The sequence below is a fragment of the Rhamphochromis sp. 'chilingali' genome, assembly GCF_963969265.1.
Source record: "Rhamphochromis sp. 'chilingali' genome assembly, chromosome: 3".
Taxonomy (NCBI): Eukaryota; Metazoa; Chordata; class Actinopteri; order Cichliformes; family Cichlidae; genus Rhamphochromis; species Rhamphochromis sp. 'chilingali'.
Window position 1 is genome coordinate 26,972,162 of NC_137931.1, and position 27,673 is coordinate 26,999,834.

The 27,673-nt window shown below is 43.0% G+C and overlaps 1 protein-coding gene across 1 annotated transcript; it reads right to left on the reverse strand.

Annotated features, from left to right (window-relative positions):
• Window positions 1-764: 764 nt before the first annotated feature.
• On the reverse strand, window positions 765-27,562 carry nhsl1a (NHS-like 1a). The gene is made up of 9 exons (XM_080876940.1): window positions 27,277-27,562; window positions 25,903-25,973; window positions 12,709-12,816; window positions 10,791-10,936; window positions 9,721-9,955; window positions 8,456-8,940; window positions 3,726-7,731; window positions 2,927-3,014; window positions 765-1,818 (listed from the first exon to the last, which is right to left on the reverse strand). Exons 1-9 carry the CDS (start codon window positions 27,408-27,410, stop codon window positions 1,131-1,133), a joined length of 5,961 nt encoding a protein of 1,986 aa, XP_080733066.1. The 5' UTR covers window positions 27,411-27,562; the 3' UTR covers window positions 765-1,130.
• Between the last annotated feature and the right edge of the window lie 111 nt (window positions 27,563-27,673).

The window sequence follows — 27,673 nt, forward strand, 5'->3', positions numbered from 1 at the left end:
GTGAATGCAGCTGGTCATAATGTAGAAAACCAGACTTTTAAACGATTATACTGAAACAAACATCAAAACACAAGCCATTACAACATTTACACTAATGCTTAAATTTGGAGACGCATTAGCCCAGCCCAGTTACTTAGGTGATAATAATAAACCCCAGTAAATAGTTTGAATCGGCTGATTTAAGCGTCAGTATCGAACATTTATTTTGCTGAAAGCATTGTGATATTACTTTTCTATTGAAGAAAAAAAACAATGCTTAATTGATTTTGTTTTCCCCAATATTTTGACCTAATTGATTTACATGATTTTTAACTTCATGATTAACTGCAACCACAAAAACATTTCTTGAGTACAAAATACAAAATTCAGGAACATTTTCTTAATGTGATAAATTAATTTGTTTTTGGATCACTTTTTTTGTGTAAACTAATTTTTAATATTATACTGGCTCCCCTCCACAACGTCCATGATGTGGGTCTAGATGGATCTTCATCTAGTTGTTGATATTTTCTTAACAACATCAAGATTGTAGCTCCCATGTATTTCAGTTTGATTTGTGTGTGATATGAATATGATGTGAAAAGTCAGTCCTTTACACAATTCCTGGATCCACATGAGGAATCACCTCCGGCAGAGCATATCCAATTCAACACAGATGTGTATATTCTAGAAGTTGCTGAAATTGACTGTTTCAGAATATTTAAAGTGTGATCTCAAGAAAACAAAATTCTCATGTGTAGAACAAACACGGGTTACTTGGCGAATATAAAGTGCAGAAGACAGAAGAACGTGAATTTATCAATGTCAAAGAAACTTAGTGTCACTGACGTTGGAAAACATATAACTAGTGTGGTTTAAAAGGAAATAAAAAGCGAAGAAACTGTTGGAGTGAAACTCTTATGTCATCGCAACAAGCTTCTTTTCTTGAAACCATTAATATTGTACACATCCTTTTAAGGTGACTGATGTAGTTAATTAGGAAGTGTGCTTTAGTGCATTCAATTAAATGCTTCAGGTGAGTTTCAGCTGAGTCAGCTGAGACTTTGCCACACATTCATGACCACATCCAATTTTTCTGTGGTGTCTAACATCCATCTGCTCCCAGCTACATCAGCAAGCTTTCTTGTCCATCAAGCAGTCTCAACCAGTGTCAGACTGGATTCTCCATCAGCTCCCGATGACTCGTTGAAATCCTCTTCATCTTCCTCCTCATCTTCCCCTTCAAAGATTGCAGTCATGGGGGCTGCAACAAGGCGGCAGCGGGCGGCAAAGCGGCGGCTAGCCGAGCAGGGAGGAGTGAGGGAGCGAGGGCGCGTGGAGGAGGATGACAGGAAGAAGAAGGGAGAGGAGGAAGAAGATGAGAAGAAGAGGTTATTATGTGGCAGATCCTGTTGCCTCCATTCCAACATCATGGAGAAGCTCTGAGCACATGGAGATCTGGGAGGTTGCTGAACATTAAGAGTCAGGTGGGCAGTGATGTCATGTGTTTCTCCAGTTTGGAGGGAGCTTGTGGAGTTTACTTGGTCTGAGGATATGTGAGGTGGTGGTGCACCATGAAGGTCAGCTGCTGCAGTGGGAGAAACAACTTTCCGAAGTCGCTCAACTGCTGAGATTCGAGATGAAGAATCAGGTCGACTGCCCTTCCTCAGCAGGAGAGCCTTAAAGCTCTCACTTCTTGCTGACCTTTGACTCTTGAGTGCTGCAGGTCGCATTAGCTGGTCAGTGGGAGTCACCGGAGGGGAGGGGGAGGAGGAGGAGCTCGAGACACGATGTTTGTCTTCTTCTAGATCCCTTCTTCCAAGCATCTTCCTCTTGGACCTGACAGAAATGTGACAGAAAACAGTGAACAATAGTAACTGTATATTTAGAAGCTACATGCACTGAATTACATGGCCACAAGAGAGTTGCTCTATTTTAAAAGTTTCTAGTTAACATCAAGAGGCAACTTCTAGAAATCTGAAAAAATCTAATAGACAACAAAGACATAGGTTCCTAAGAATATGTTTAATATATACATAAACAATGACATGACAGGAATGGAAGGGAACTTGGATTGAAGCACTTTTGTTTCTCAAGTATAGGAGAAGCTAATTAGCTGGGGGATCAAAGAACAAGTAGACGAAGTAGATATCTTACATTTAGTGTCTGAGGAAGAACAGGTTGCGAGTTTACCAGTGATTATGTTTTTGACTACATTATCTTGGTATCTGTCGGGAGGTTTGAACCTACTTGTGGCTTTGAGAACCAGACAATGTCTGGAGATAGTTTTGTACCCTCTACTGTGTGTCGTACTGCTTGATGTTATCATACCTTTGTTTCCTTACCTCCCCAGCAGGAAAGATGTATTTTCCTGTCAGTGGCTTACATTCCCAAACTGACTTTCTCGGTCTGTAATTATTGTGTATACATGAATACCAATGATCCCTGACTCCTCCAGTCTACATGCCAAAGTATCCTTGGGCAAGATACTGAATGCCAAATAACTTTTGATGCATCCATCTGAGTGTGAATGGGTGTGCTTGAAGGCATAGAACAAAGTACTGAATGAATGTGTTTGTGAATGGGTCACTGAGGCTTGTGGATAAAAGTGATTTGAGTGCTCAGTTAGAATAGAGAAACACTATATACGTACTACTACTAAATCTCTGGATTCTTTGACAGCTACAACTTATTCCTATTTGGGGCAACAGGGAATAAGGAAGAACTAGTTTCTATGTATAATAGGAGAATAATAATGACACTACACACTTAGTGACTAATTAAAGGCTTTACCTGTAGACAAACCCCAACTACCAGGGCATTCATGCTGTCCCTTCCCATACAGCACTGCTCCATAGAGTAAGAGGTAGAATTCAAACCAACAAGTGAGGATGTGGTTTAAAGGATTTTACAGAACAAGTGCATAGTATACATTTTGTGTTCCCACCTGTGAATGATGGTGAATAGATCCTCTGTGGTTCGCGGACAACCAGAGATGAACATCTGATCTGCTGAAATGCTGCCAAACACATCAGCTGGGAAGGAAAGGACAGTGAAAAAAAACTGAACTTCAATTGTTCATTTAACAGTTCAGTTGAACTGAAATTGAAATGATGAAGAATACAATAATAATAATGGATTGCATTTATATAGCGCTTTTCGAGAACCTCAAAGCACTGTACAATTCCATTATCCATTCACTCTCACATTCACACACTGGTGGAGGCAAGCTACAGTTGTAGCCACAGCTGCCCTGGGGCAGACTGAATACAAGAGCAAGAATAATTATTTATTTATTATTTATTTTCCAATAATAATTATTAAAGATACCTGTATGCTCCGAAGATGACATTCACAGACATGATACTGCGGTATATAAGTTCCTATGTATGTAAGTTCCTATTGAGCTGTAGTCTGACTGAACCACATGCTGTACCTTATCTGCATATTTTTGTCTACTCTCACAGCTTGTTTGGGCAGGAAACTTGGCCCACTTTGCTTCACACCTGCACAAACAAAAGCTCTGCCTACATTTACTGAATGACTACTAAGGCAGATACTGGGGACAGCTAATACAGAAAATGCTTACTTAGTTTCACCAAGGACTCCATAAATTATATATTTGAGCATTTGGTGAACAATAAACAGGGATCTATAAATATTAGCTGCTATAATGCATAATAGGCTCACCACAATCTGAATTGGATAGGTTAAGAAGCAGGATCTGTGGTCTTGATAGAACTTACCATCCTGGGGACTGCTAGCCTCCTTTGATTTTTCTCCTCCTCTCAGAGCTCCGGGCTCGTCTTGTTTTTCACCTGGCTCTTGTATGAGAAGATCTGGTAGTGACAGTTCACCCCGCAGGCTGTCAGTGGACAGTACGCTGCTGAGAGAGTACCTGCTCTGACCAATCAAACTGAAGGAGCTTTCAGAGTCACTTGTGTCTTGGTCCCAAACTTTAGTAACTTTCATCTTCTGGCTTATTTGGATTGTCCTGTCTTTTCTTACATCTCTCTCATCTCCAGATGAGGATGAAGAGGATGATGAGGATGATGAGGATGATGAAGATGATGGGGAGGGTTCCATTTTTGCTGAGATCATTAGCAGCTGCCTGCCTGGCCTTTTCTTCTTCTTTTTCCTTCCTTTGTCTTTTTTCTTTGTGGTGGATGACATCATCATCATCCTTGCCATGTTAATCCTTCTCTCTTCCAAACTTTCCTTAATATCTTCCTCTTCATCTTCAGCTAGTGATGACCTCATCATTCTCCTCTGAAATGATGTATCATCTTGATAAAGTTTTGTTTTGATATCACCACAACTGGGGTGTGTTACTTCAGTTTGGGTGCCCTCAGTCCATGTGGAAGTAGTTCCTTGGCCCTTTGAGTTCCCTAATGTGCTACGGGTAGCCATTCCCATGATCCTTGAGGAGGCGCAGGTTCTATACATTTCCATGGCTCCTAGGGAGTAGTTGGTCTTTAAGGTATCCAAGGTTTCATTCAAAGTGTTTCGAGCCATTGTGGTCCCGGTGCCTATGGTTTTCAAGGTGCTACTGCTAGCTGTGATGCACAGACTCTGTGAAGCACCTCCAGTCCCAGAGGTCCCCATGGAAGCCCCTCCTGTAATTTTAGATGGAAAGAGTGGTTTGGTTGTTTTGGGTGAGGTCAGTGAGAGATCTGGTCTCTTGTGCAAAATTGGTGTTTTTGTCCGTTGAGGGGAGCTGGCAGGTGAGTGCATGGTGATATTGGCAGATGTTGTGTTAATTGGGTATACAGGTGTCACTGAGTTATCACTGGTGGACACCAAGTGCTTTGGTGAAGGGGGACTATGGATCACATGTTTGTGTAAAGGTGTGCAGAAAGAATCATCAGGAAACTGTGACTGGCTGTTGAACCCTGGAGAAAATGCTGTACTTTGTCCATTGCTCCTCACCACATTGAGTTCTCGTGTGGCGTTGGGGGATGTTGTGAGACCCAGAATGCAAAGATCAGGCTTCTTTGGTGGAACTGGCTTCTCTGGAGAGCAGATCTTTCTTGGGCTACTTGGCTTCAAGTCCCTGTTACAGTGTTTAATATCAACATTCTTCAAATCTCCATCAGCAGCACAGAGTGACTGCATTTGTGATTTTTTCTTGTCATTTTGCTCGACTTCCTCTTTGCTCTCTAACAGCATTTTTCTGCATTCTCTTTGAATCTCTGCAAGTTCTTTGAGCTTAGCATCTGTTAGCACTGTTCCTATAATGTTTCGTTGGAAAGACGTAGGTTGACTTATTGTGCTGACATGGTTATTGTCAGTTTCATAAGACATTTTCACCCATGGACTCTCAGAACTGGAGATTTCATTGTTAGCTAGTGTAGCATACATGTCTGAATCTTTCTTTTTCTGTTCACTGGACTGTCTGCATTGAGGAGTGCCACCATTCCTCAGCTGAAGCCCAAGACTTCTCTTGCTAGCAGTGTTATGAATAATGCTTTGTGAGCTTTGAAGATTGTTGAAATCTGATTCATCTGCCAAAAGCTCTGTTTTTGTTTGTTTGAAGAAATCATCATCTGATTCATGTTTAGGTTGTTTCATTTCAGCATTGTCTGGGCTGTGAAGGCTAGCATTATCCAAGGATGCACTAGCTGTATTATTGTCATTGTTTGCAACATAACAGATATCGTTTTCTGATCCTTGTTCCGCTAGGTTAACACTGGTGTTGGAAACAAGGTTTCCTTTAGTCAAGTCAGCCAAGTAGTGTTGAGCTTCTTTGATTGGTAGATCCTGGTTACCATGGTTACCAACAGACAACAAAGCGCCATCATCAGTAGATGTACCATTGGCTGGCAGGACTTCCTGGTTCTTAATAGAGCGGAGTTTGACGTCCTGCAGAGCTTGAGCAGTTACCAGAGGGCAGGGGTGTGCTTTGCCATATTTGTGTGGAAACGCGTCTGGGCTTGGTTGGGAGAAGACAGAGGCAAAAGGTGTGGGGACAGTAGACAAAGGAGGGAGAGGGGGAGGTGGTGGTGGTGGAGGGAGGTCAGCAATTGGCATGTCTGGGAGTTCTGAACATGGGGGAGGAGGGGGAGAAGTTGGGGGAGGAGGGAAGTTGGTGGAAGATGACACTGTAAATACCAGATCATGATGGGAAGTCTGTCTGACAGCGTAGGAGTAGGGGGGAGGAGGAGGCCGGGAGAAGGGAGGTAGAGGAGAAGGCCTGGCAAGGGATAATGGTGGGAGAGGAGGCGGTGGAGGGGGCAGAGGAAGGGATGATGGTGAAGGAAGAGGAACAAGAGAAAGTTTAGTGAAAGAACAAGGAGCAGGTGAGCAGGACTGCAGTGGAGGAGGAGGGGGAGGAGGAAGAGTTTCATGAATGGGAGAGCAGGAAAGTGAAAGCAAAGAAGACTCGAGAAGAGGAGGCCGAGGTGGTGGGGCAGGAAGATTAATATGTTTGGCAGAGGAGTCTGAGGAGGTGCAGGAGGAGAGGGAAGAGGTTGAAGAAAATGAGGATGAAAGGGATGAGAAAAGTGAAGACTTCCTCTCTGGCACTGGTGGCTTTGGTCTGCCTTCACCTCGAGACCTTGTCCTAGGCAGGGAGGATGCGACAGGGGAGAGGGGGAAGGAGGTAAAGCAGGAAGAGGAGAAAGGTGAGGTTGGGGGGAGGGAGAAAGCTCCAGGACTTGTTGTGAGAGGGGAGGATGGGATGAGGGGTGAAGACACTGGCGTGCCAGGAGTTGGAGTGTTAGACTGACTAGAGTACCCACTGGAGGGCGAAGCAAGTCGCTGAAGCCCAGGCACAGAAGAGGAAGCTGGAGGTTGGTGATTGAGAGTAAAAGTCAGACCTTCCTCCTCTGAACCTGGAGACCCAGGGCTGAGGTGAGTTGGTTCGAGGTTGGAAGGAGGAGAGTCAGAAGAGGTTGATGCCTGGCAGTCTGGGTTTAGAGGCTCAAAGGTTGAAACTGTACCACAGTTAAGCCCACTTTGGCGTCTTTTGGTGCTACTTCGGGGCACCCAGGGATCCTGAAAGTTCTGGGGAGATGACGCAGGTGTGTGCTGCATGGTGCGTTCCAGGCGGGGACCGCGCTCCACCTTGGGACTAGAAGAAGAACGCGAAGATTTGCTACGACCTGGCCGTCGCCTCAATGAATCAGAACGCAATGGTGGAGGAGGTGGACGCTTGGACTTGCGAAGGGAGATGCTGCGGGTGACAGAACGAGAGTAGCAGGAGGATGTGCTTGACTTCCTTTTCTCACGGTTTAGCGAGGGAGAGGACATCTTCACTGAACGCAAGGAGCTGCTATCAGTGCAAGAAGGGGAGGACCGACCAGAAGAGAGAAGTGGATCGAAGTTCCAACCTTCATCAGAAACACATCTCATTTCCTGGGAAATTCCACTGTGGACACTGGAGGTTGGAGAGAGGGTTTTGTAGCTCCATCTCTCTCCAGTCAAGGAACAACCATCTGAGAAACACTGGGTGTCCTGCTTTGTGGTTGTCAGGTCATCCTCTGCTGGGTAATGAAACTGAGTCTCTGAATCAGTGATAGGGGAAGAAGGAAGAGAGCCGGGGGAAGAAAGGGCCTCATTATTGGGCTTATCACTGGGGGAAGCCCACTCTGATTGTAGGGCACAACTAGAGGTTGCAGGGACAGATGATATAATAGGTGAGGAGGGAACGGAATTAAAGGAGGAGGAAGGAGACTGTGGCATTACTCTGGCAGTGGGGTCAAAGGGCAGCAGAGGGTGGAGATCACTGGGGAATCCCTGTAGATCCTGTGACTGGAAAAGAAAACAGGAATAAAAAAGAGAAAAATTATTTAAAATGTGCTCCAGGCATTTCTAATTTAGCATAACTTGGTTTCCTCAAAAAGCCAGTATAGTAAATTTAGTGTGAAAATCCAAAGTATCTGATGCTCTTCTATTGCTTTGATATTTCTCTTCTACCCAGCCGACAGTGAGCAACAGTAACTTAAAAATTTAGAAAGGTCAACAAATGAAAGGCTCTGAGCCCATGACATACTCTCAGCATCTGTAGGACATTCTGTTCATTGGGGACATGTTTGGAGTCTAATAATAATGGATTGGATTTATATAGCGCTTTTCAAGGCACCCAAAGCGCTTTTCAATGCCACTATTCATTCACTCTCACATTCACACACTGGTGGAAGCAGCTACAGTTGTAGCCACAGCTGCCCTGGGGCAGACTGACAGAAGCAAGGCTGCCATATCGTGCCATCGGCCCCTCTGGCCAACACCAGTAGGCGGTAGGGTAAAGTGTCTTGCCCAAGGACACAACGACCAGGACAGAGAGCCCGGGGATCGAACCGGCGACCTTCCGGTTACAGATACGCTTCCCAACCCCCTGAGCCACGGTCGCCCCACAAGTTCTGAACTGTCTTCCCTCTGGCCTATGTTGGCTGACATTAGCACGCCAGTCATCTGGAAACTCCTTCAATTTATGCTTTGACTTTATTAGTGTAATAATAACTTCTGATTAATTTACCTGGTAGCAAGATGAGGAGGTGCTGAGAGTCCTGCAGGATACACTGTTACAGCTGGCCTCGGAGTTCAGGGAGGAGTTGGTTGCTGGACGGGGGAGGGTGTGGCTCTCCAAGGATGGTGAGCAGCAGGAGCCGGAATGGCAACCAATATGTGGGGAAGAGGTAAGGGAGGCCATGAGGCTGGACATTCCCTCTCCTTTAGGGGCTCGGATTCTCCTTGTTGACAGCTGCTCCTCTTTTCTTAGATCTCCCTTTTCCTCCACCTCCATGTTCCTCTGCTGATGAGGAGAGGTACATTCAGATGCAGGTCGACCCACAGTGGAGAACTGACCAGGAAGAACGTCAGAGATAGATGGTGACTTCGGGAGGGCATTATCTGGTATCCCAGTAACTGTCTTGCGTCGGCTCAATTTCCGGGGTCGTCGGTTTAGTGAGTCAGCATTGGAAAGTGTTCTTCGAAAACTGGCTTGGCGATCAAAACTCTCACCTTAAGTGTGAACACATACAAAAAGGTAACAGTCAAGACATGAGAAACCAAGTCGCTACTCCGAATCCAAGTTTAGCCTATGAGTCCTGCTGTAGTTTACTTAAACCTCACATCATATCCTAACTCTGATGTTTCCCGTTAGTTACTTAGAGTCCTGATAAAATCATATGTCCCTTTAAGGTCTTCAAGATAAGCTTCTGTTGAAAGAAAAAATCTCAGTTCCAAGTAAGATCTAAAGCTATAGTGGATAGTTATACAGTTATTTAACAAAAGTTAATCAAGTTTCTGTGAGAGCAGAATCCAGATGAAAATGGAGGCAATGTACCTCCGATTTCAACTCCTGGTCCAGAGTTAATTCTGAAAAGGCTAAAGGTAATTTACCAAGTCCCAAGATTTGGGTGAGTTAAATTGAAGTAAAGCCTCAAGCCTAAGAAGAACTTCGAGTTGGATTTGGGTCTCATTAGATTACTCTAACTTATATTTCAAATCTGAGTCCTATCCAGACTCCAGATTTTAAGATTTAAGGCATGAATCAAGATGACAAAAGCTTTCTGGTCTGCTCTAAATTAGAAGAACTCCCTATGAAGACCAAACTGATTTGAGCCTGAGAAAAATTTAAAGGTAAATCTCGAGTTTATGTCTCAGTCTATTTTTGAAACCAGATGCAAGTAGAAATTCAGTGTAGACAATATGGCAGAAATAAATTTAAAGTTTTAGATGAGTTTCAATAGTAAGTTCAGAGTCCTTACAAACAGAATCTGGATCTGAGTCCAGCTGTACCTGTTACATTAATAGGAACAATATCTGCTGCGACTGCTTCGGCCTGCTGCCTCATCCTCTCCTCCGGCGTTGGAAGTCGAGGGTGCGGTTCCACATCCATTTCGACTTTTGGCTCATATGTTTGCTCATCATCATCCCAACAGGAGGTGAGATGGACGGGATTCAGGACCAGTGGTGTCAGGGGTCGCCTGTTGTTCAAGATGAACATCTCATCTTCCTCTGAGGATGTTGTGGACTGACAAAGAAAAGAGGCAGAAATTAACAGTTTGGTCTACAAATTGAGTTTTGATACAGTTAAATCTAGTCCAGCAGCGTTGGGGTCTAATCTAGCCTGGAAGGGTCAAATTAAGACTTTGTCGACTGTTAGGGTAAAAAGCCTGTTTGGGTGTAACTGAGATGCTGCCCTACTTTAATTTTATCTAATCTAATGTACTACAGACATGTTTATTCCATGTTTACCTTTCTTCTCCAAACTGAAAACTTGAAACAAACTGAAAAGCAAGACTTAGAGAAAAAGTCCAAGACTCTGGACCTCTGAGGAGGGTTGAGAACATGAGGGAAGGATCAAGGGATGAGAAAAACAATTAAAGGAAAGGTTAATCATTGAGTATAACAAATAGATGGCAGAAGATGTGTCAGTGCTTCAGTTTGACCAGCAGATGGAAATAAAACACAAAGATTCTGCACTGATTGCACAAACAGAAAAAGATCCAGAACACACCAAACCAAATGTCTGTAGTTTTAAATCAGGAAACTGGATTGAAAAATAAACAATGAACATATATAAAACTCCAGGCTCCTTTAAATATATGGGGAAACAAAGGGATTCTTGTCCTTTAAGAAGCCGTTGTCTTGTATTTTACAGTGTGGCAATAAAAATAGCTTGAAAAATTACCAATAACAATTATTCTTTTATTCTTTCAGATGTAATGGTGAGCATGCTGGGCTGATATAATTGAGTTCCCGGGCCATGAGTAAGAGACACCGAACTGGTAGCGCTGGTGTCATTGTCTTCAGCCCCATTAATATATATCACTACATCTGTATAAACATCTTCACATGTTTCTCACCATCTTCCTGCTTTTGTCCCTCCACCCTCGTCGTGCGGTTCCGTCTGATTGGTTGATGCTGGAGAAGGGAGGAAGGGTGGGGCTGGGGGGGTGGGGCTGAGAACCACTTGGGATGCTGCAGCCATGCTGAGTCAGCCCATTACATGCTACAAACACACCATGATGATAGAAAATAGTGAGTTGAGTACATGAGAATGATTGTGGACTGTGTGAGCTTTGCTGCAGTGATCAGCTGAGATCAGCAGGAGAGCTCAGCCTTCGTCATTTATGCTTTCTCACAGTGACATGTGGCACTGCAGCTGCTGCGAAGCTGCAGAGCGTGCTGCATGCAGACCCCTGCAGCACTCTGCAGTCTGCTCACAGGCTGCTGTCACCTCTAAGCTTAATTACTTCTCTGATAAGCATCAAAGAACCAGGATTTATGGCCTCAAGCGAAGGAAACTGATCATTTATAAAGCTTAAGTACTTCATTGAAAATTTATGGAATCAAACACAGTGTAAAAGGCCTTTATTGCTCAGCAGCTATAAAAACAGACAGGAGGCTGTTTATCAGGACTGATGGCTGATTGAGAATATACTGCAGATTTCAGAGACATAAACATTTAAAGAGCAAATGATGAGGATCTCTTTGAACAGGCAGCTGCTTTTGCAGTCTTTCCTGGCAGACTTGTTGGTGTAAACACCCAAACAATGTTAGCCTTAGCGACATGACAGTGTTATAAACAGTTAGTGATCTGCCACTGCAGTGAGGAAGACTGCGAGTTTTCCACCTTCAGCCCATAAAGAACAATATCAAGAGTGGAGAAGAGTACGTATTCTTTCAGCAGCAATTCTGTGAGTGTGTCAGGTCATAAGGTCACTGTCTGCTGGCATCTGTCAGCCAATGCTAATCCTACAGGACACACACACACTTAGGACTCGAGGTTTGTGTGTAACAGACTTCTGAGGCTCTGGGGGTTCACACACTTCTTGAACTTGACCCAAAATAATTTTCAATTTTCTTTTTTAATTATTTTACACAATATATAATATGACATAAGGAAGACAACAAATAGGGAAAAACACATTTATTATTTATTCATTAATTTACTGTAAAAATTTAACTTAAATATTTTCAATTTGTTTAAATACTTATAATCTACTTATTGATCAAAAATCTTTTCCACCTGGGTCTACATCCAAGAATGGATACAGATACAATCCATTAACTCACGCTGTGAATGTTTTCTGAAGCAGACGTCATTTAGCCTGACCAGATGCTCCATGTCATTCATATGTCCGACTTCCTGCCCTCCTCATCTGCTCTGTGCGGCTTGAAAGGACTTATAATTAACTTGGATTGCAGAGCCACTTCAGAGATGCTTCTACAATGTGGAGCAGTGGTTTTAGTGTTTTCAGTCATTTCTACCGCAGCCGCATTGCAGTTTCTCCTCATGGGACTCAGGTATTATTGATCGAGTTTATACACAGACTTCTTTAAGTGAACGTCTCAGTTCACAAAACAGTCTGATTGCTGTTCTGGACTCAGGTTCAAAGCTGCACCCTGTCTGTTCACTTCTTCTTCCTAATTTAATCCAGGCTCTCTAAATATTTGAGTTAATGAAGGTTCTCTCCCTCTCTCTGTAACCAGAGCTGGTAATTCTTGATGTCAGTAAACATTTTTTTTCATTGGTTTATGGTCTCAATAGCTACTTTTAAGTCTTATTGAAGATAACATGGCGTTCCTTTTGGAAAGTATGGTTCCATTAGAGTGAGACAGGACCAGAAATCAGGGAAGGATTTAAAGTGTGGCTACTTATTTTCATCTAGAGACTTTCTCAAGTCTCTTAGCATTACTCTAAATGTGTTTCCCCACAGATCCAGTTAATCTCACATTTTTGTAAGGTTAACTGATGAAACACTAAAGTACCACTCTCACCTCGCAGGTCATCAGCACTGCCTGATCGCCTTTTGCCAGGGATGAAGCGCAGACCCTGCTGAGGCTTCTGGGTAGTGTAGTGAACAGACCACTTACTGTCCCCGTCCCCTGCAGCACAAACAAAGACAGAGAGAGAGAGAGAGGGAGAATGAGGCTACTTTCTGGATTTTAATCTTGTTTCAGCAAATCTTTTCACACTCAGAGGAGCAGTGATGATGAGAGCTGCTGCACTCAGCACTATTCAAGGTGACCTCCACATCACAGGGCTTTTATTGTGAAAGAGTTGCAGATTGACTGTCTGTGGTATTCAGTGGACAGATGTATGGACAGATGTGGAGCTTGAGTCTCAGCCTTCTGCATTCTGCAATGTATGTCAGGACCAAAAACACCTCTTATAATACAAAATAGGAATTTCTTACAATAACTTATGAATGATTTTGTTTTTCTGCACTGACAGCATTTTTTGTTTTGTTTTAGTCATTCATCTCATCCTAATAATATTCAAAAAACAAGAGAGAAAAGATAATTTGTTCCCATTAATCAACCACATCTCTCTTTAACCGCATGAACCAAGTCATCACTGATGAGTGATGGCCGATTGTTTATGTTCTGTTGTCATATTTTTTGTTGTCATTCAAAAGACAAGTAAATAAACACCATTACATTTTAATCAAGAAAAGGTTATTTTATTTTTTCGTCTGAACACAGCCTTAGAGGTTTAAACCAAACAATGGAAACAAACATTACGGGGACTGAAATGGCGATGCAGGAAGCTCCTGAGATCCTTGAAGGAATGCCAAAGTCCTTGAGAAATATGAAAGATTATTTAAGATGTAAATATGGTCCTTGAGATTTTGTGTGTTTTGGTGGGTTCTTTAGAACAAGCATGCAGAGGCTGAAATATGAAAATACACTTCAGTGATTGGCAGTGGTCCGATAAATACTTTAGACAGTTCCAGAAGTGTCAGAAGGTATTTTGGGTTTTCCAGAAGCATCAGTGGTGCTTGAAGTTCTAAAACATTAGAGATTCGATATAAGGCTTGCGGGGTTTTCACTGGCTCTGAAAAAGAAGATGCAATTCTTCTAGGAAGGCTTAAACAGTCTTTACGGGGTCCAAGTAATCCTCAAGGAGGTCTGACAAGTTGTGACAGTTTTTAAGAAGGGACCACAGGTGTTTGAGAAGATTTAGGGAGTCCTGTGGCAGGTTCTTGAGGAGGTTTTTTATGTTAGAAGGAGGCCCTTGATGAAGCCATAAGAGAATTACAGGAACCACCAAGGAGAATGATAAAGAGACCATCCTGATTCTTGAGGTGCTTCTGCTGGTCCTTGATATGAACCTGAAGAAGCTTGGTAGTTCTTAATTGGGTCCCAGAAGTTCTTGGTAGGTAGTGGTCCTTGACCAGGCAGTAGACGTCTGTGGCAGATTCAGTGGGTCATTGCAAATGTTCCAGTGATTCAAGCTGCTCTTGTATGTTGAGGACATAATAAATGTCCACACTGATCATCAAGAAGATACTATGGTTGCTTAATTATTTTTTCCAATTGTCGTTGAGAAATAACACAGGTCTGTAAAGAGATTTAAATTGTTCTTGAGGGCATTCTAGAGGTCACTACGAGGTTATAAAGCTCTGAATAACTTTTCCGAGAGTCCATGTGGAGATTCCAGGGGTCCACAAGTCCTGACAAAAGCCTTTAAATAAGCCTATATTGTTCTTGAAGAGTTTCTGGGGGTTACTGGTTAAAGGGTTAAAACCTTGAGAAGACATCCTAAGGGTCCTTGTGGGGATTCCAGGACCCCTTGAGAACACAAATGCCAAAAAAGTCTTTAAATGATCCCTAAATTGGGTTCTTGAAGTCAGTAAGATTATTACAAGGCATTTAAAGACAGTCCTGGAGACCTTGAATAGGGTCTCTAATGTTTTAGACTATAGTTACAGGTAATATAAACTCACATTTCAAATGCTCATTAAACTGCTGATCTAAACTACGTTTGACATGATTTTTACATGCACCTGAGAGCCAATCAGGGGGTGGTATCTATGAGGTCATCTTTAGAGAGCTATAACTCACTCTACCTGTACAGCTCAAAGGTAAATCAATCCCTCGCCAATACAGCGGCACTCACCTCTGGTCTTACTGAGATATCTGAGGACAGATTTGATTGCCGTTCCGATCAGAACCATAACGACGCCACACACTCGTTTAGACACACACACCGACACACACACTCCTGAGGCTGCAGCAAACAGAAAGAGAGCGGGCGAGCAGCAGCAGTAATGCAGCTCGACTCGCTGCAATGCTACTCTCCTCCCACTCCTCTCTCTCTTATTCTCTTTTTATGTCACTCGCTCCCCCCTCTTTCTTCTTTTCTTTTCTCCACACACACACACACCGTTGGCAGGAAGCCAGTACACGTGTGTGTCCTTCATGTGTGTCGCCAGGTGATGAAGGTTACCCGCAAATACCGCATTATCACAACGACACATGAAACATGATGCTTTGTAGATGAAGAGAGATGAAGAAACAGAATTCAAAGTGTGTCCGCGCCTCTGATGTATCCCTGTTCATCTTTTATTCTCTGTGTTCTCATGTTTCTATCTTTGTGAGGTCCAAAGAGAGTGAGGACATGCTGTCAAAGTGTGGACATCAGCCTTGACATCAGCATCTGAGGGATAAAATGAGGAAAAATGCCAAAAAAAAAACAAAAAACAAAAACACCAAAAAACCTTCAGGGTATAACAGGTGCTAATGCACAAAGAGATAACCGCATCCAGTATTTGAATAGATGCAGGTGGTGCATATTTCATGTTTTTACAGTCAGATCTGTATATATTTTTAACAATAACCTTTCAAAAGAATGATATAAATACAGCAGAATACAATTTTCTTATTCATCCATCCATCCATCAATCCATCCATCCATCCATCCATCCATCCATCAATCCATCCATCCGTCTTGTGGTGCTTTTCTGAATGTGGGGCAACAGTCTATGTAGAAAAGCCCAGATCTCCTTCTAACCAGCCTGCCATCCAGGTCTTCTGGAGTGACGGCACGGTATTCTGAGCTAGCTTTACAAGAGACACCAAATCTCTCTGGGATGACCAAGCTCCTCATCCTATTTCTAGCAGAAAGCCCAGACAGCCTGAGAAGGAAATAATTTCCTTGCTTATATCTGTGATCCCATTCCTTTGGTCACTGACCACAGTTCATAGCCATAGGTGGGGATGGGAAGGTAGATGTAGTAACTCTAGAGCTTCGCTTTCATACTCAGCTCTCTCGTCACCGCAATAGACTGTAAAAACATCTGCATCACTGCTGCATCAATCCATCTGTAGTCTATTACTCCTTCCTGGCCTCGATTATGAACCAGACCCCAAAATAACTCCACCATTTAGTGCAGAAGCCATTCCCAGCCTTGAATCGCCCCACCACACTTTTCTGACTGAGAACCATGACATCATGGAGACTTGTTTTTTAAAATTTGTAACATATTGTTAAAAATGCCTACTTGTCTTAGTAGATGTGTTTAGTGGACATAGCAGGGGTAACTTGTACACTCCTGAAGGTTTTATTAATCCTTAATAAATATCCACAGGTTTTGGGCTACATACCATATATTGCCATGAAGATGGTGTCTTTTTCAGGTAAAGCATTGCTTATTTCAACAAGAACATCATTCTTTAACTGTCATTCCTTATGGCCTAGACACTGGCTAATGTCAGTTTCATAGTTTTCGTGACAAAATGTTGGCATTTTGTCAAATTTTGTGGAATTGTTTTTTTCTTTTTTCTTTTTTTTTTAGGGAAAATCTTGCTTTTCAGCAAGACTATATTCTGCACATATTCCAACAGCAGAACTCCACAGTAAAAACGTGTGCAACCCTAAGTATTTGTGGTAACACTGGCCATGGCTGATAGAGTTGACAGTCACCTTCATCATCACCAACTGGGACAGTTCCAGTCTGTAACTGTGCCGACTATGTGGGCCAGTGGAGCAGCTAATTACCGTCTTCATGGCTGACAGCCTGTCTGTCTGTCTTCACCTTCTCACTGTTTTAATTAGTTTCATTAATTAGACAGTAAGTAGGACACACTATCATTATGTCATAGTCTTATATATAGTCGGAATCTGTTAAACTCTGAACTCTGTCAGCTGTCCAGTCAGGAAAGAGGAAGGATGAGGACAGAGTCACGTACCACTGACTGATTGATGCTCAGTTTTCTTTGTTTTAACATTATAAACGCTGAGACGTCACCACAAAGGCAACATGAGGGCGGGATACTGAAGGTAGATGTTAGGAAGCTAACAGGTAGCAGCTGTTGCAGCTAAAAAGCCTGTTCATTATCTGTTATTCGTGGAATTAGCTTTTAGGCCAATGCGTGGAGCGGCAGCTAATCCTTGCACACACACACACACACGTACACATGAAGAAGATTATGCACACAGGGGAGATAATTAACCAAGAATATGGAGAGCTGGTGTGATTTTCTTCTGCATATTATCAGAGAATAATAGCTGACTGGTGCTGTGATGCATTATTGATCAGACAGTCACACAGTGTGTGTGAAAGTGTGTTTACTCTGCCACAGGAGACGTGCAGGCACTGAGTTGCTGCTCTAATGTTCTCATTTAAAAATGGAGAAACTGTGAGGCAAAGACTGAACCAAACTGGGACGAGCTAATCTGGAAGATTTTATTGTATCACACTTTAATTTTACTGATACCACTAATTATGAATATCTGCCGTGAGAAATCTCTTCCCAAGTCATCCAGGAGCAAACTGAATTTAGTTTAAGTGGATCCTAGTCTGCCCTGATGAGAAGAAACACATTAAAATTTGTGCGAGATTTAGAACCAAAGAGAGCCAGATAAAGCCATCTTTCTATATTGAAATGGATAAACAAGAATAGCTGAAGACATTCAGGACCTCAAAGAGTTATGTCAGACAAACTTAGATAATTTGGGACCAGACTAGTGGCTAAAAAACATTCATAATATCAAAGAACCAAATAAACCAAAACAAAGTAACTACTCCAATTTCACGTCTTGATGCATGCTCAATCATCCAGGAAAGTAAATCTCCAAAAAGTTGATTCTGTTCATCTGGACGTAGCGTTTTGTGGGAGAAACGTTTCGTCCCTCATCCAAGTGACTTCTTCAGTCTCAGCTGACTGCAGGTTTCCCCAAACTTATAAACAGTACATTTGCATAATGACTGAAACCAGCCCACTAAAGGAACAATGGGCTGGGAGGTCAATTCCTTAATCATAATTATGCAAATTCTCATGACCATTGATCAACAACCACTGACCAAAACCCACTGATCAAAGACCACTGAATGGTCCAGAGATGATCAAAGACCATCTCTGAATTGAGGAGGGGGCCTAAGTGTCCATCTTTCACCATCTTACAATGCTGTGATTGCAGCCATTCCCCAACTCTCTGTGAATGGTACTCATGGCCATTGATCAGTGGTTGTTGATCAATGGTCATGAGAATTTGCATAATTATGATTAAGGAATTGACCTCCCAGCCCATTGTTCCTTCAGTGGGCTGGTTTCAGTCATTATGCAAATGTACTGTTTATAAGATTGGGGAAACCTGCAGTCAGCTGAGACTGAAGAAGTCACTTGGATGAGTGACGAAACATTTCTCCCACAAAACGCTACGTCCAGATGACCAGAATCAACTTTTTGGATACTCCAATTTAAGACTATATCAAACCAAAACACGACAGGTGAGAACATCCAGGGCTTTATAACGCCAAACTAGGTGAGTTACTATTATTTGTTACAAAACTTAGCTAGGACCATTTAGAATATCAAACCGAGCTTTTCAGGGCCAAATAAAGCCAGACCATAATAAATGGGATAATTCAGGACCTCAAGCTGGAATCTTGGAGACCGAAGTGAGCTAAGCAAGGCTAGCTAGCAGCATTCAGGGCTTAACACAATTTATAGGACATTTTACATGCATAGAAATGCAGTCCTTCCAGGTGAGATCAAACAAAAGTACATTTCAACTAGATTTAGGCTCAAATAAAATTTGAATTTTGTGCCAGATTGAAGATCATAGAGAGCCAGACAAGCATAACTCACAGAACGGAAATGGTCAAATAAGAGTAGTTGAGAATATTCAGGAGGTCAAACATCAGGAACATCACGAAAACTGAGATTATTTGGGACCAAACTAGAAAGAGCTAGAGTGGTAGTAACCATTCAAGTCCCACAATTTAGCACTATTCTGGGCTGAATAAAAGCAAAACCTTTGATTATGCAACCTCGAATAGATCATCCAGGATAACAAATGGTACCATTTATAATATCAAAAAAGTAAGTGTTCCAATTTGCCACAGTGTCACAGTGTATTTGGGACTTTTAAAAGTCAATTCAGGCTGACTGGGATCTGTGGGAACAAAACTGAACTAAGCTATAGGATACCCTGGACCAAACTGGGATAACCCAGACCTGGTTGGTTAATTAACGGTCTCAAAGAAGGAGGTAATTCGGAGTGTGTTATGCTGCCTGATATGATTGAGTACCACATAAACCCTAATACATGTGTCTATTTGACTATCATCTGAAATCTTTGAGGACCAAAATGGTCCAGTTGCACAACTCAAAACCAAAAGCACCATTTCAGGATTCCCAGCTTGGATAGTATCTTTCTAGCAGTGTAATACCAAGTACTAGTAGCAGTATTCTGATTACCCAAATTTCTTGGTAGTACCTTTGTGTAGAAGGGGTGTAGTTTGGGTTGCTTCCTTCCCAGACATTCTCCCTTTGCGACGTCTAAAGCACAAGAAGCTTGTCTTGCACTTCCTGCTGGGCCTGTAGCGATATTGTGGTGGCGGCTCTGGCTCCTTGAATGGGGGTGTAGTTCTAAGATGAAAGGGGACAGGCATGGTGTAACCGGGACGGGGCTCTGGGGTTGGGGGGCAGGAACTAGTTCTGCGTCGCTGGGTGAGAACTGGGCAGTTAGGGCGCTGCAGCTGAAGCGGCAGAGACTGTGGATGGGGTTTACCGCAGGCCTCTGGAGTAAGGAACAGTTTCCCACGAACCTCTGGGGTGAAAGAAGGGTTGATATGGGAGCGTGGTGGGAGTTGCTGTGGGCGGAACCAGGGACTGTTTCCTTGATACTGCAGGTGAGCTGGGAGGGGCTTTTTTTCACTTGAGGCTGATGCAAGCTGTCCCACGCCACCTGCATTTAACCCATAGATGGCATCATGGTGCTGGTAGATTTTAGCTCTGAGCAGGCGCCGGCGCAGGCTGCCCTCTGTTTTTGGTTGCAAGGAAATCATCTTGCGTGGAAGAAGCTCATCTCGCTCTTCATCAGGACCAGAATTCCAACAATGCGACGTCACACCAGGCCCCGCCCCCTCCCCACCCAGGCATTCCACATATGAAATCATTGTTTCTCGAGCTGTGATTAGGAGTTTGATGGGCTGACAGATTACAGGTGACTCACCACGACTAAACTACAATAGTATTATCATCTTTTCGCAGTAAGTCTTCTCTTGGAGTCAGTTTTCAACCCCTTGTTATTCAAACTCATAAAGAGATTTGTATCATCCAGGTCCTTCACAATAAATGTCCAAAGAGGATCAATAATTCCAGAAAAGGTCCTAATTCCTCCAAATTTAGTTAGCCCTGCCTTATAAAAGAGTTTGATTCTGCAAAATAAGCATTAAAAATAATTTTTGCCTTTTTTAGTTGAAGAGAAAAATGAATGTCATTGGACGCACATATTTTCCAGTTATTCACAAAACGAGCCTTGAGCATTTCACAATAAAAGTCTTAAAATGCTATATCTTCACAAATAGCACATTTGGGTTCAGAACAACTATGCAAATTTGTATTATTACAAAAGGTTGATAAAAAATAATAATTTAAAAAAAATGCCCTAAAACAAAGTCCAAAATGTGCTCAGTCGTTTATAAGTTATAAGTTTATAAGTAAGATCTCCGGATCCTCATGTCCACATGTGCAAATGTCCATTTCTTACAACAAACAATCCCAACATTTCACAGTAAAAAAAAAAAAGAAAACCTTCGTGTGACCCTGGAATGAACGCAGTTAAAACCTTTAGGAGCTCTGTCCAACTTCTTCTTATTCCTTCACAATAAAAACCTCAGACCTCCAAACCACAAACCAAAAAGTCTCCCACGGCCGATGTGAATCCAGAAATGATTACAGTCCAACAGTAAATGTGATTTTTCTTCAGAGGTGTTGACATAGTGCTGCTTTCTTTCCTCTCCTCTCTCTAACTCTAATCTACTAACAGGGATTATCCAGGTCTGCAGATGGCCGGTGTGGGACAGGTATTTATCACCACACTCACAACACATGTTGCTCAGTAATGCGTTACTGTGTTAAACTGGGTATCTCTAAATTTAGATCTTAAACAGAAGGTTAACATCCTTCACAGCTTAGTTAAACTTCACCTGCACACCACACGATGTGGGTTAATACACACCTGTCAACTGCAACAAATGCACCAAATCCTACTTCTACAGCTACAGTTAGCAGTTATAGAAACTCGCTGAGCCAGATAACGTTTATTACAGCCACAAAATGACGGCATTGACAGCAGCAAATCCTCTTTGGATTCATTGACCAATTAATGTACTTCAGAACCAACACTTCTTATCTTGATTCAGCATGCAAATACGCAGAATGGACATAATGATGTGGAGCTTGAACTATAGAGACTGCCATTAGTGTCATGTGCACCAAATCTCTACTAGATTTTATTTTGTCATCTTGCTTTTTCATTGTGTGTTATTGCACCTCGGCTTGGTTTTGCTGTTGCATGTAGCTGACCCTCCAACACGACCCTCAGCTACATGCAACATGATCTGTATTCCATTACCTCCATACTGAAAGTAAATAAATGCCTCAGTCAGGTATCCACTACCAGAACTGGATCCTGCTAAATAAAATGTTAAGAAGAAAGGGGACAGTCAGCAGTTGCAGCACATTAAGGGGAACCACAAACCAGTGTGGTTTATAGTGTTCTCATAAACCACACTGCCTCATTTGTGCACACAAACCTTCAACCAGGAAGTCCTGAAGAAGGACCTGTGTTAAAACCACTTGAACAATATCTTAGATTACCCAAGAAAAGAAACAAACCAAACTTTATATTACCATAAAGGGAAAATTCAAACGCTGATAGTCAGTGCTTGACTGGAATTTTAGATTCACACATAGCATAAATGCACTACTGGCTGCTGTTCATCTGTTTATTAACACAAAAATCTATTCAGCAAGTCACATGGCAGCAATTCATTGCCTTTAGGCATGTTTAAGACGACCTGCTGAATTTTAAGCCGAGCACCACATTGGTGATGAAAGGTGATCTAAGCGCCTTTGAACATGCCATGGTTTTTAGAATTTACAGAGAATGGTCTGAAAAGTTGAAAATATCCTGTGAGCAGCGGTTCACAGAAGATTGGAGAGACAGCTTTGAGCTGATAGGAAGGCAACAGCAACTCAAAACCACTTATCACAACTACATATGCAGAAGAGCATCACTGAATGCAAAGCGCATCAAACATTTAAGCAGATTGGTTACAGCAGCAGAAGACCACACCGAGTGCCACTGATGTCAGCTAAGAATAGAAAACTGAGGCTATGGTTCATGTGGATTCACCGAACTTGAACAAGAGAAGACTGGAAGATGTCCCCTGGTCTGAAAGGCCTTGATTTGTGCTGGTACATTCAGAGGTTGGATCCATCCCAGGTTCCAGCTGGTGGAGGTGGAGAAGTGTCCAAAGTGACAAAACAAAACATAAACATAATGAAGAAATATTCACAAAGAAAAGCAGAATAATGAATGTCTCTGTTTTCAGTCAGTTTGGGAGGCTGATGGTATTTTGTTGGTAAAACTGTGAGGTGTTCCTTTGAGGTGTATGAGTCACAGGGAGGTGAGGACCACAGACAGAAAGAAAGTTAAAAATGTTTATTGTTTAATTATGAAATCAGTTCTAAAACAAAAACAAGAGTTTTTAACCAATTTTTAAAGGTATCCGTGCTTCATATAAAAGCAATGATAATATTCATTCGTTTTCTGCCTGGAGGTCTCCCTGATCAAACGCTTGATTGACTCAGGGATTCACCTGGCCAACAAAAAAAAGAGAAGAAGAGAAAGTGAGAAGGGTCCCATCAATCTTCAGTTCCTCTCCCCTAGCTTTTTTCCTACGTCATCCATCGTCTGTGTCCTGGCAGCTCAGTTGTGTTTTTGAAGTGAATGTCAGGTACTTGACAGGCGAATTTCTCCCGAGGGTGAAAGTGTTTACTCTGACGAATGATGGGACAAAAATAACTGATGCGATCTTGTCCTGGCGCATTCAGTTGTTATATTTTGTGCTTCTAACTCTTACTATTTTTTAACCACTTCACACAGGTATGATTAATATATTGAGCTTGCAAAACATGTAAATACGATCTAATACGAATACTAAATACTGCAAGACTTGCTTCAAGATGCATCATGAGTACAAATACAAACGAAATTGAGCTCTAATATGCAAATGTAGCTTATAATGATACAGAATGAGGCCACAGATGAAAGCAAACAATCTTAAAAAGAGGGACAATAAGATCATGGGTGAAACATTTAAACATTAACTGCTAATTTGTTTTGTAGCTAAAACTGAAACATCATGAGTCGATAAACATTCTAGCAAATTTTATGTGTGCTCTTTTTGTTTTTGTTTGCTTGAGGAAGTGCAGCTTGCAGGATTTCATTAAGGAAAGCTCCACAGCCACGTCTGAAGCTGCAGGAGAAGGACAGCTGTGTTATGGAGGCTCAATGCGATGCTTCAGCCTGCCCCGACAGGCCGACAGTCATTAAAGACTTACACACACACGTGCCAGACTCAAGACTGCACACGTCTCTGACCCAAAACTTGGATGAACCAGCATCATCAGTACTTGCAGTATCAGAAGTACTTGTAGTAGTTGAAATACTAGCGGTGCTATTAGGAGCAGTAACCATAGTAACAGTTGCACAAAGGACTCCTGCAGCTGTAATCATGAAAACAGTGCATCTAGTCAACTCTTCACTCCCTCCATTAATCTCTCTCTCTCTCTCTCTCTGTGCTCAAAATAAAGCATGCTCAACCTTCTTCAGTGCTCCAACACACACACACACACACACACACACACACACACACACACACACACACACACACACACACATTCTCTCTTTCTCACTCACACTGCAAAAAGGTTATGAAGATAACGGTGTGTGTGTGTGTTAATGTTGACAGATACAGAAAAAAATGACCCACATTTCATAACTTCATGCCCTCTCTCTCTCTCTCTCTCTCTCTCTCTCTCTCTCTCTCTCTCTCTTTCTCTCTCTCTCTTACCTTTTAAGCAGAGCATGTTGTCCTCACTCGCCCAGCGTCCCTCAATATGACACCCAGTATATTTGTGTGTATGTGTGTGTCTGCGTTTGTGAATCTGAGATGACAAAGACTAAAGGAAAACACAAGTTCAAACTCAGATACCTCCCTCTCTCCCTCTGTCTACCCTCCCTCGTTCTACCACAATAAAAGCCTTCTCTCCTCCTCTCTCCCTCCTCTCAAACCAATCCTCACTCAACCTGAAATTACTCTCCCATTACTCCTCCCTCTCACTCACTCAACAGGTGACCTTCAACCTCCCCATTAAGATGAGTATTTCTGCTTTGATAAAGCTTTGATCCACTCACTTCAAAATAAAAGCCCGGTCTGGCGTCATCTGCCTTGTTTTAATTTATTGTTTAACGTGTTATATATATATATATATATATATATTTGCAATGTATTGCTGCTTATATTTTAAAACATATAATTATTCTTTCAACCCCACCTCTCAATTTTAAATCTCTCCCGTGTTTTAAATGCATTGTAGAACAACATGCAGCAACACTACACATGAGGGAGGTTTGGGGTCTTCACACACCCCCGTTCTCTGCTGGCCATCGGGGCGGGGGGGCTGGGAGAAGGTGTTGGCCATCCGATTGGGACCTGGGATGCGGGGCCTCCCTGCTGCTGCGGAGCCTGGGGCGGTCTGCTTGCCTCCACCCCGGGGGAAAGGGTAACATCTCCTGGGTCTAGATGCCGTTTCCCCCTCTGGGGGCGTGGATACCTGGACCCGGGGTATAGAGTATGTTTGGGGAGTGTGATTGTGTGTATGTCCATTTATGTCTATCCTTACGTTGGGTGCGTGCTGAGTATTTGTATATGTGTGCATGAGGGTGGGAATGTATGATTGTGTCAATGTGTGCCTGTTTGTCTGTGTCTATATGTCAGGTCGGGTCTTAGACTCCACCTCTCTGGGAACTCCAAGGCCCTCCAAAGTGTGGAGGCCTATCTCCCCTCACCACACTCCCTGCCGGTGACTGATGACCTCAAGGGTCGGTGCGTTGGTGGTTCTTGGTGTCCGGAGCTGGGCGCTCAGGTATGTACCAGCTCACTCCTGGTGGCTACTTAGCGGGGCGTGGCTACTTAGCGGGGCCTGGCACCTGTTGCTCGGTCAGGCCTCTTCCGGGGCAAAGGGGTCCCTCGGGCCTCTGGGCCTGCGGCTCGGTTCACTCTGGCACAGCTGGCTGCCAGCAGAGCCGGCAGGCACGCCACTGCAGCCCCCTCTGGCTTCTGCTCCGTGGCTACTGGGTGACCCCTCGTCTGGGGCTCTACTCAGCTCTTCCCAGGAGGGTGGCACGGATGCCCCTCCGGTGGTCCACCTTGGGCTCTTGCACTCTGGGGCCTCTGGATGTCTGGAGCCTGGATCTCCTCCATGCCTGCTTCATGTCCTTGGAGACGGGGCTATGGCTCTCTACACCCTCTAGCAGACCGTTACACGGAGAAACCTTTTGAATACAAGTGCGCTGATGCACACAGGTGTTCACTGTTCATAGACATAAACTACACCTTTCTTAGCTGCTACTTTCAAGCACATTGTGCGCTGTCGGTCCTGCGTGCTGCACAACAACATTCAATAATTAGTATTTACTGCTGTTTACACTTAGCTAGATTGATGCTCATCTAGGACAAACATCTTGAGAAAGTTGAGGGTAAACAGTAACGTTTCCCCACCCCCACCCCTAAAAAAAGAGAAGAGAAAAAACAAGCAAAACAAAACAAGCAAAGAAAAATAAAATACAACTGAAAGGGAGTAAAGAAGAATAAAGAATAAGAATACCTTTATGAGCGATGACGAAGCAGTGGATGACAGAGATGTAGTGCTCTGCTTCCTCAGCAGGTGGTGGGTTTCTGGAGACAGGATCAGCCTTATTAATCACAGACTAAGGAGCACACGCTTCAGCCTGATTATAAATAATATTCAATAAACTTTATGTATCAGTTTCTTCTATTATCTTTATTCATTTATATCTAGTTCACTTGAAAGTGTAGGCTAGTTTGTCTCACCAGAGCCGGAAGATTTTATGTTTTTTTCCTCTATAAACGAAGGAATGTCCGACAATTATAAAACACCCCAGAGATCTCGCGACAATTGAATGCTAGACGAGAGCCTGGTTAAGGGAATTTTGTGATTGGTCAGTGGCGGACGGCTGAAGTGAGTTGATTGGCTGTGCTGGAGGTAAACACGGAAAAGGGCGGTAGCAGAGAATCTGCTGAGCAGGCCGGCGGTTAGCCTAAAAGATGGAGATTTAATCCGGTTCAAATGTTTCTCCTGAGTGGTTTTATTGTTATTTCAGGTTCAGGAACTTTGTTACAAACTAACACAGCCGGCGGTGGAGTCAGGTGGGTGGAAAAACTGGTTAAAATATGTAGTTTTTAGTGCAGGCAAGCCTGTTAGCTGCGCTCTTCTATCCCATTGATGTGAACAGCGTGCAGGAGCAGGGTTACCGTTATCCCAGTCCCAGGATAAACCGGGATGAACCAGGATAAGGTGACTTACTCTGGAGACAAATCTCACTCCTAAATGTGCTTAAGTGTTGAAATTGTATCACTGTTAATGGGGAAAAAGATTAAATATTAAAAGAATCCGTTTAAAGGTTGAATGTATTTGATGAAGATAAGTTTACAGGCTGTGGAGGGATGGAAGTAAAGAGACGTCCAAAGTACCTGGTTGTGATTTCCTGAAGTGTTAGATTATTTTAATGGAATCTGTTTATTTATTTTTTATATATATTTAGAGCTGCTATTTTTAAACCGGACTATAGTAAAAAACCCACACATTTCTGCTGCTTGTGTGACAGCAGAGCACACAGTACAGATTTTTACATGTAACGTGCACAATTTGGTTTCGGTAAAGGTCTAACATTGGCTGTTTTTGAAGTTTTGTATTCCTGGTTGAAGCAGACATAAAATATACTTTTTGAGCAAATATTTCGAAATTGGATAAATCGAGCCCGACAGATATTTTGCTATTTCCCAATCTATTTATAACAAGCAATAAAGAAATGAAAACAAAAATATAGAAGAGACAAGAGAAACACCGTTCAACCATGTTATGACTGTTGGTGTTGCATAGTTTGTCCACCAGAACGCACTCTACATTTAGCTTTAAGAATTTTTTATCTTGATCTTAGTGGCAGTTTTCTGAGCTCACCTGGTCCTGACCTGCTCTGTACTATCTTTGCAGGGATGTCGGTTATCATACAGACTCGTGGTGAAGTAGGCGGGGGTGTCGCGGCTCACCTCCAGTGCCCCCACTGTGGCCATTTCTCCAAGAGCCACGCCCATCAGCTCTCCCACATTGCGGCATCCCACCCCTCCTGCCTTGACGGTGTGGTGATGGGACGCCTCGGGAACATCCTGATGTACCAGAGCGGCGCCCGGCTCTTCCACTGCTCCTACTGCTTCTACACCAGCAGAGACTTCACCAAGCTCTACAAGCACATCATCACCAAACACTGCATGGATGAAAGGGACAAGGGAGGCGACAACGGGAGCGAGAAGGGTGACGAGGAGGACGAAGAAATGAAAGATGCCACCAAAAGAAAGCA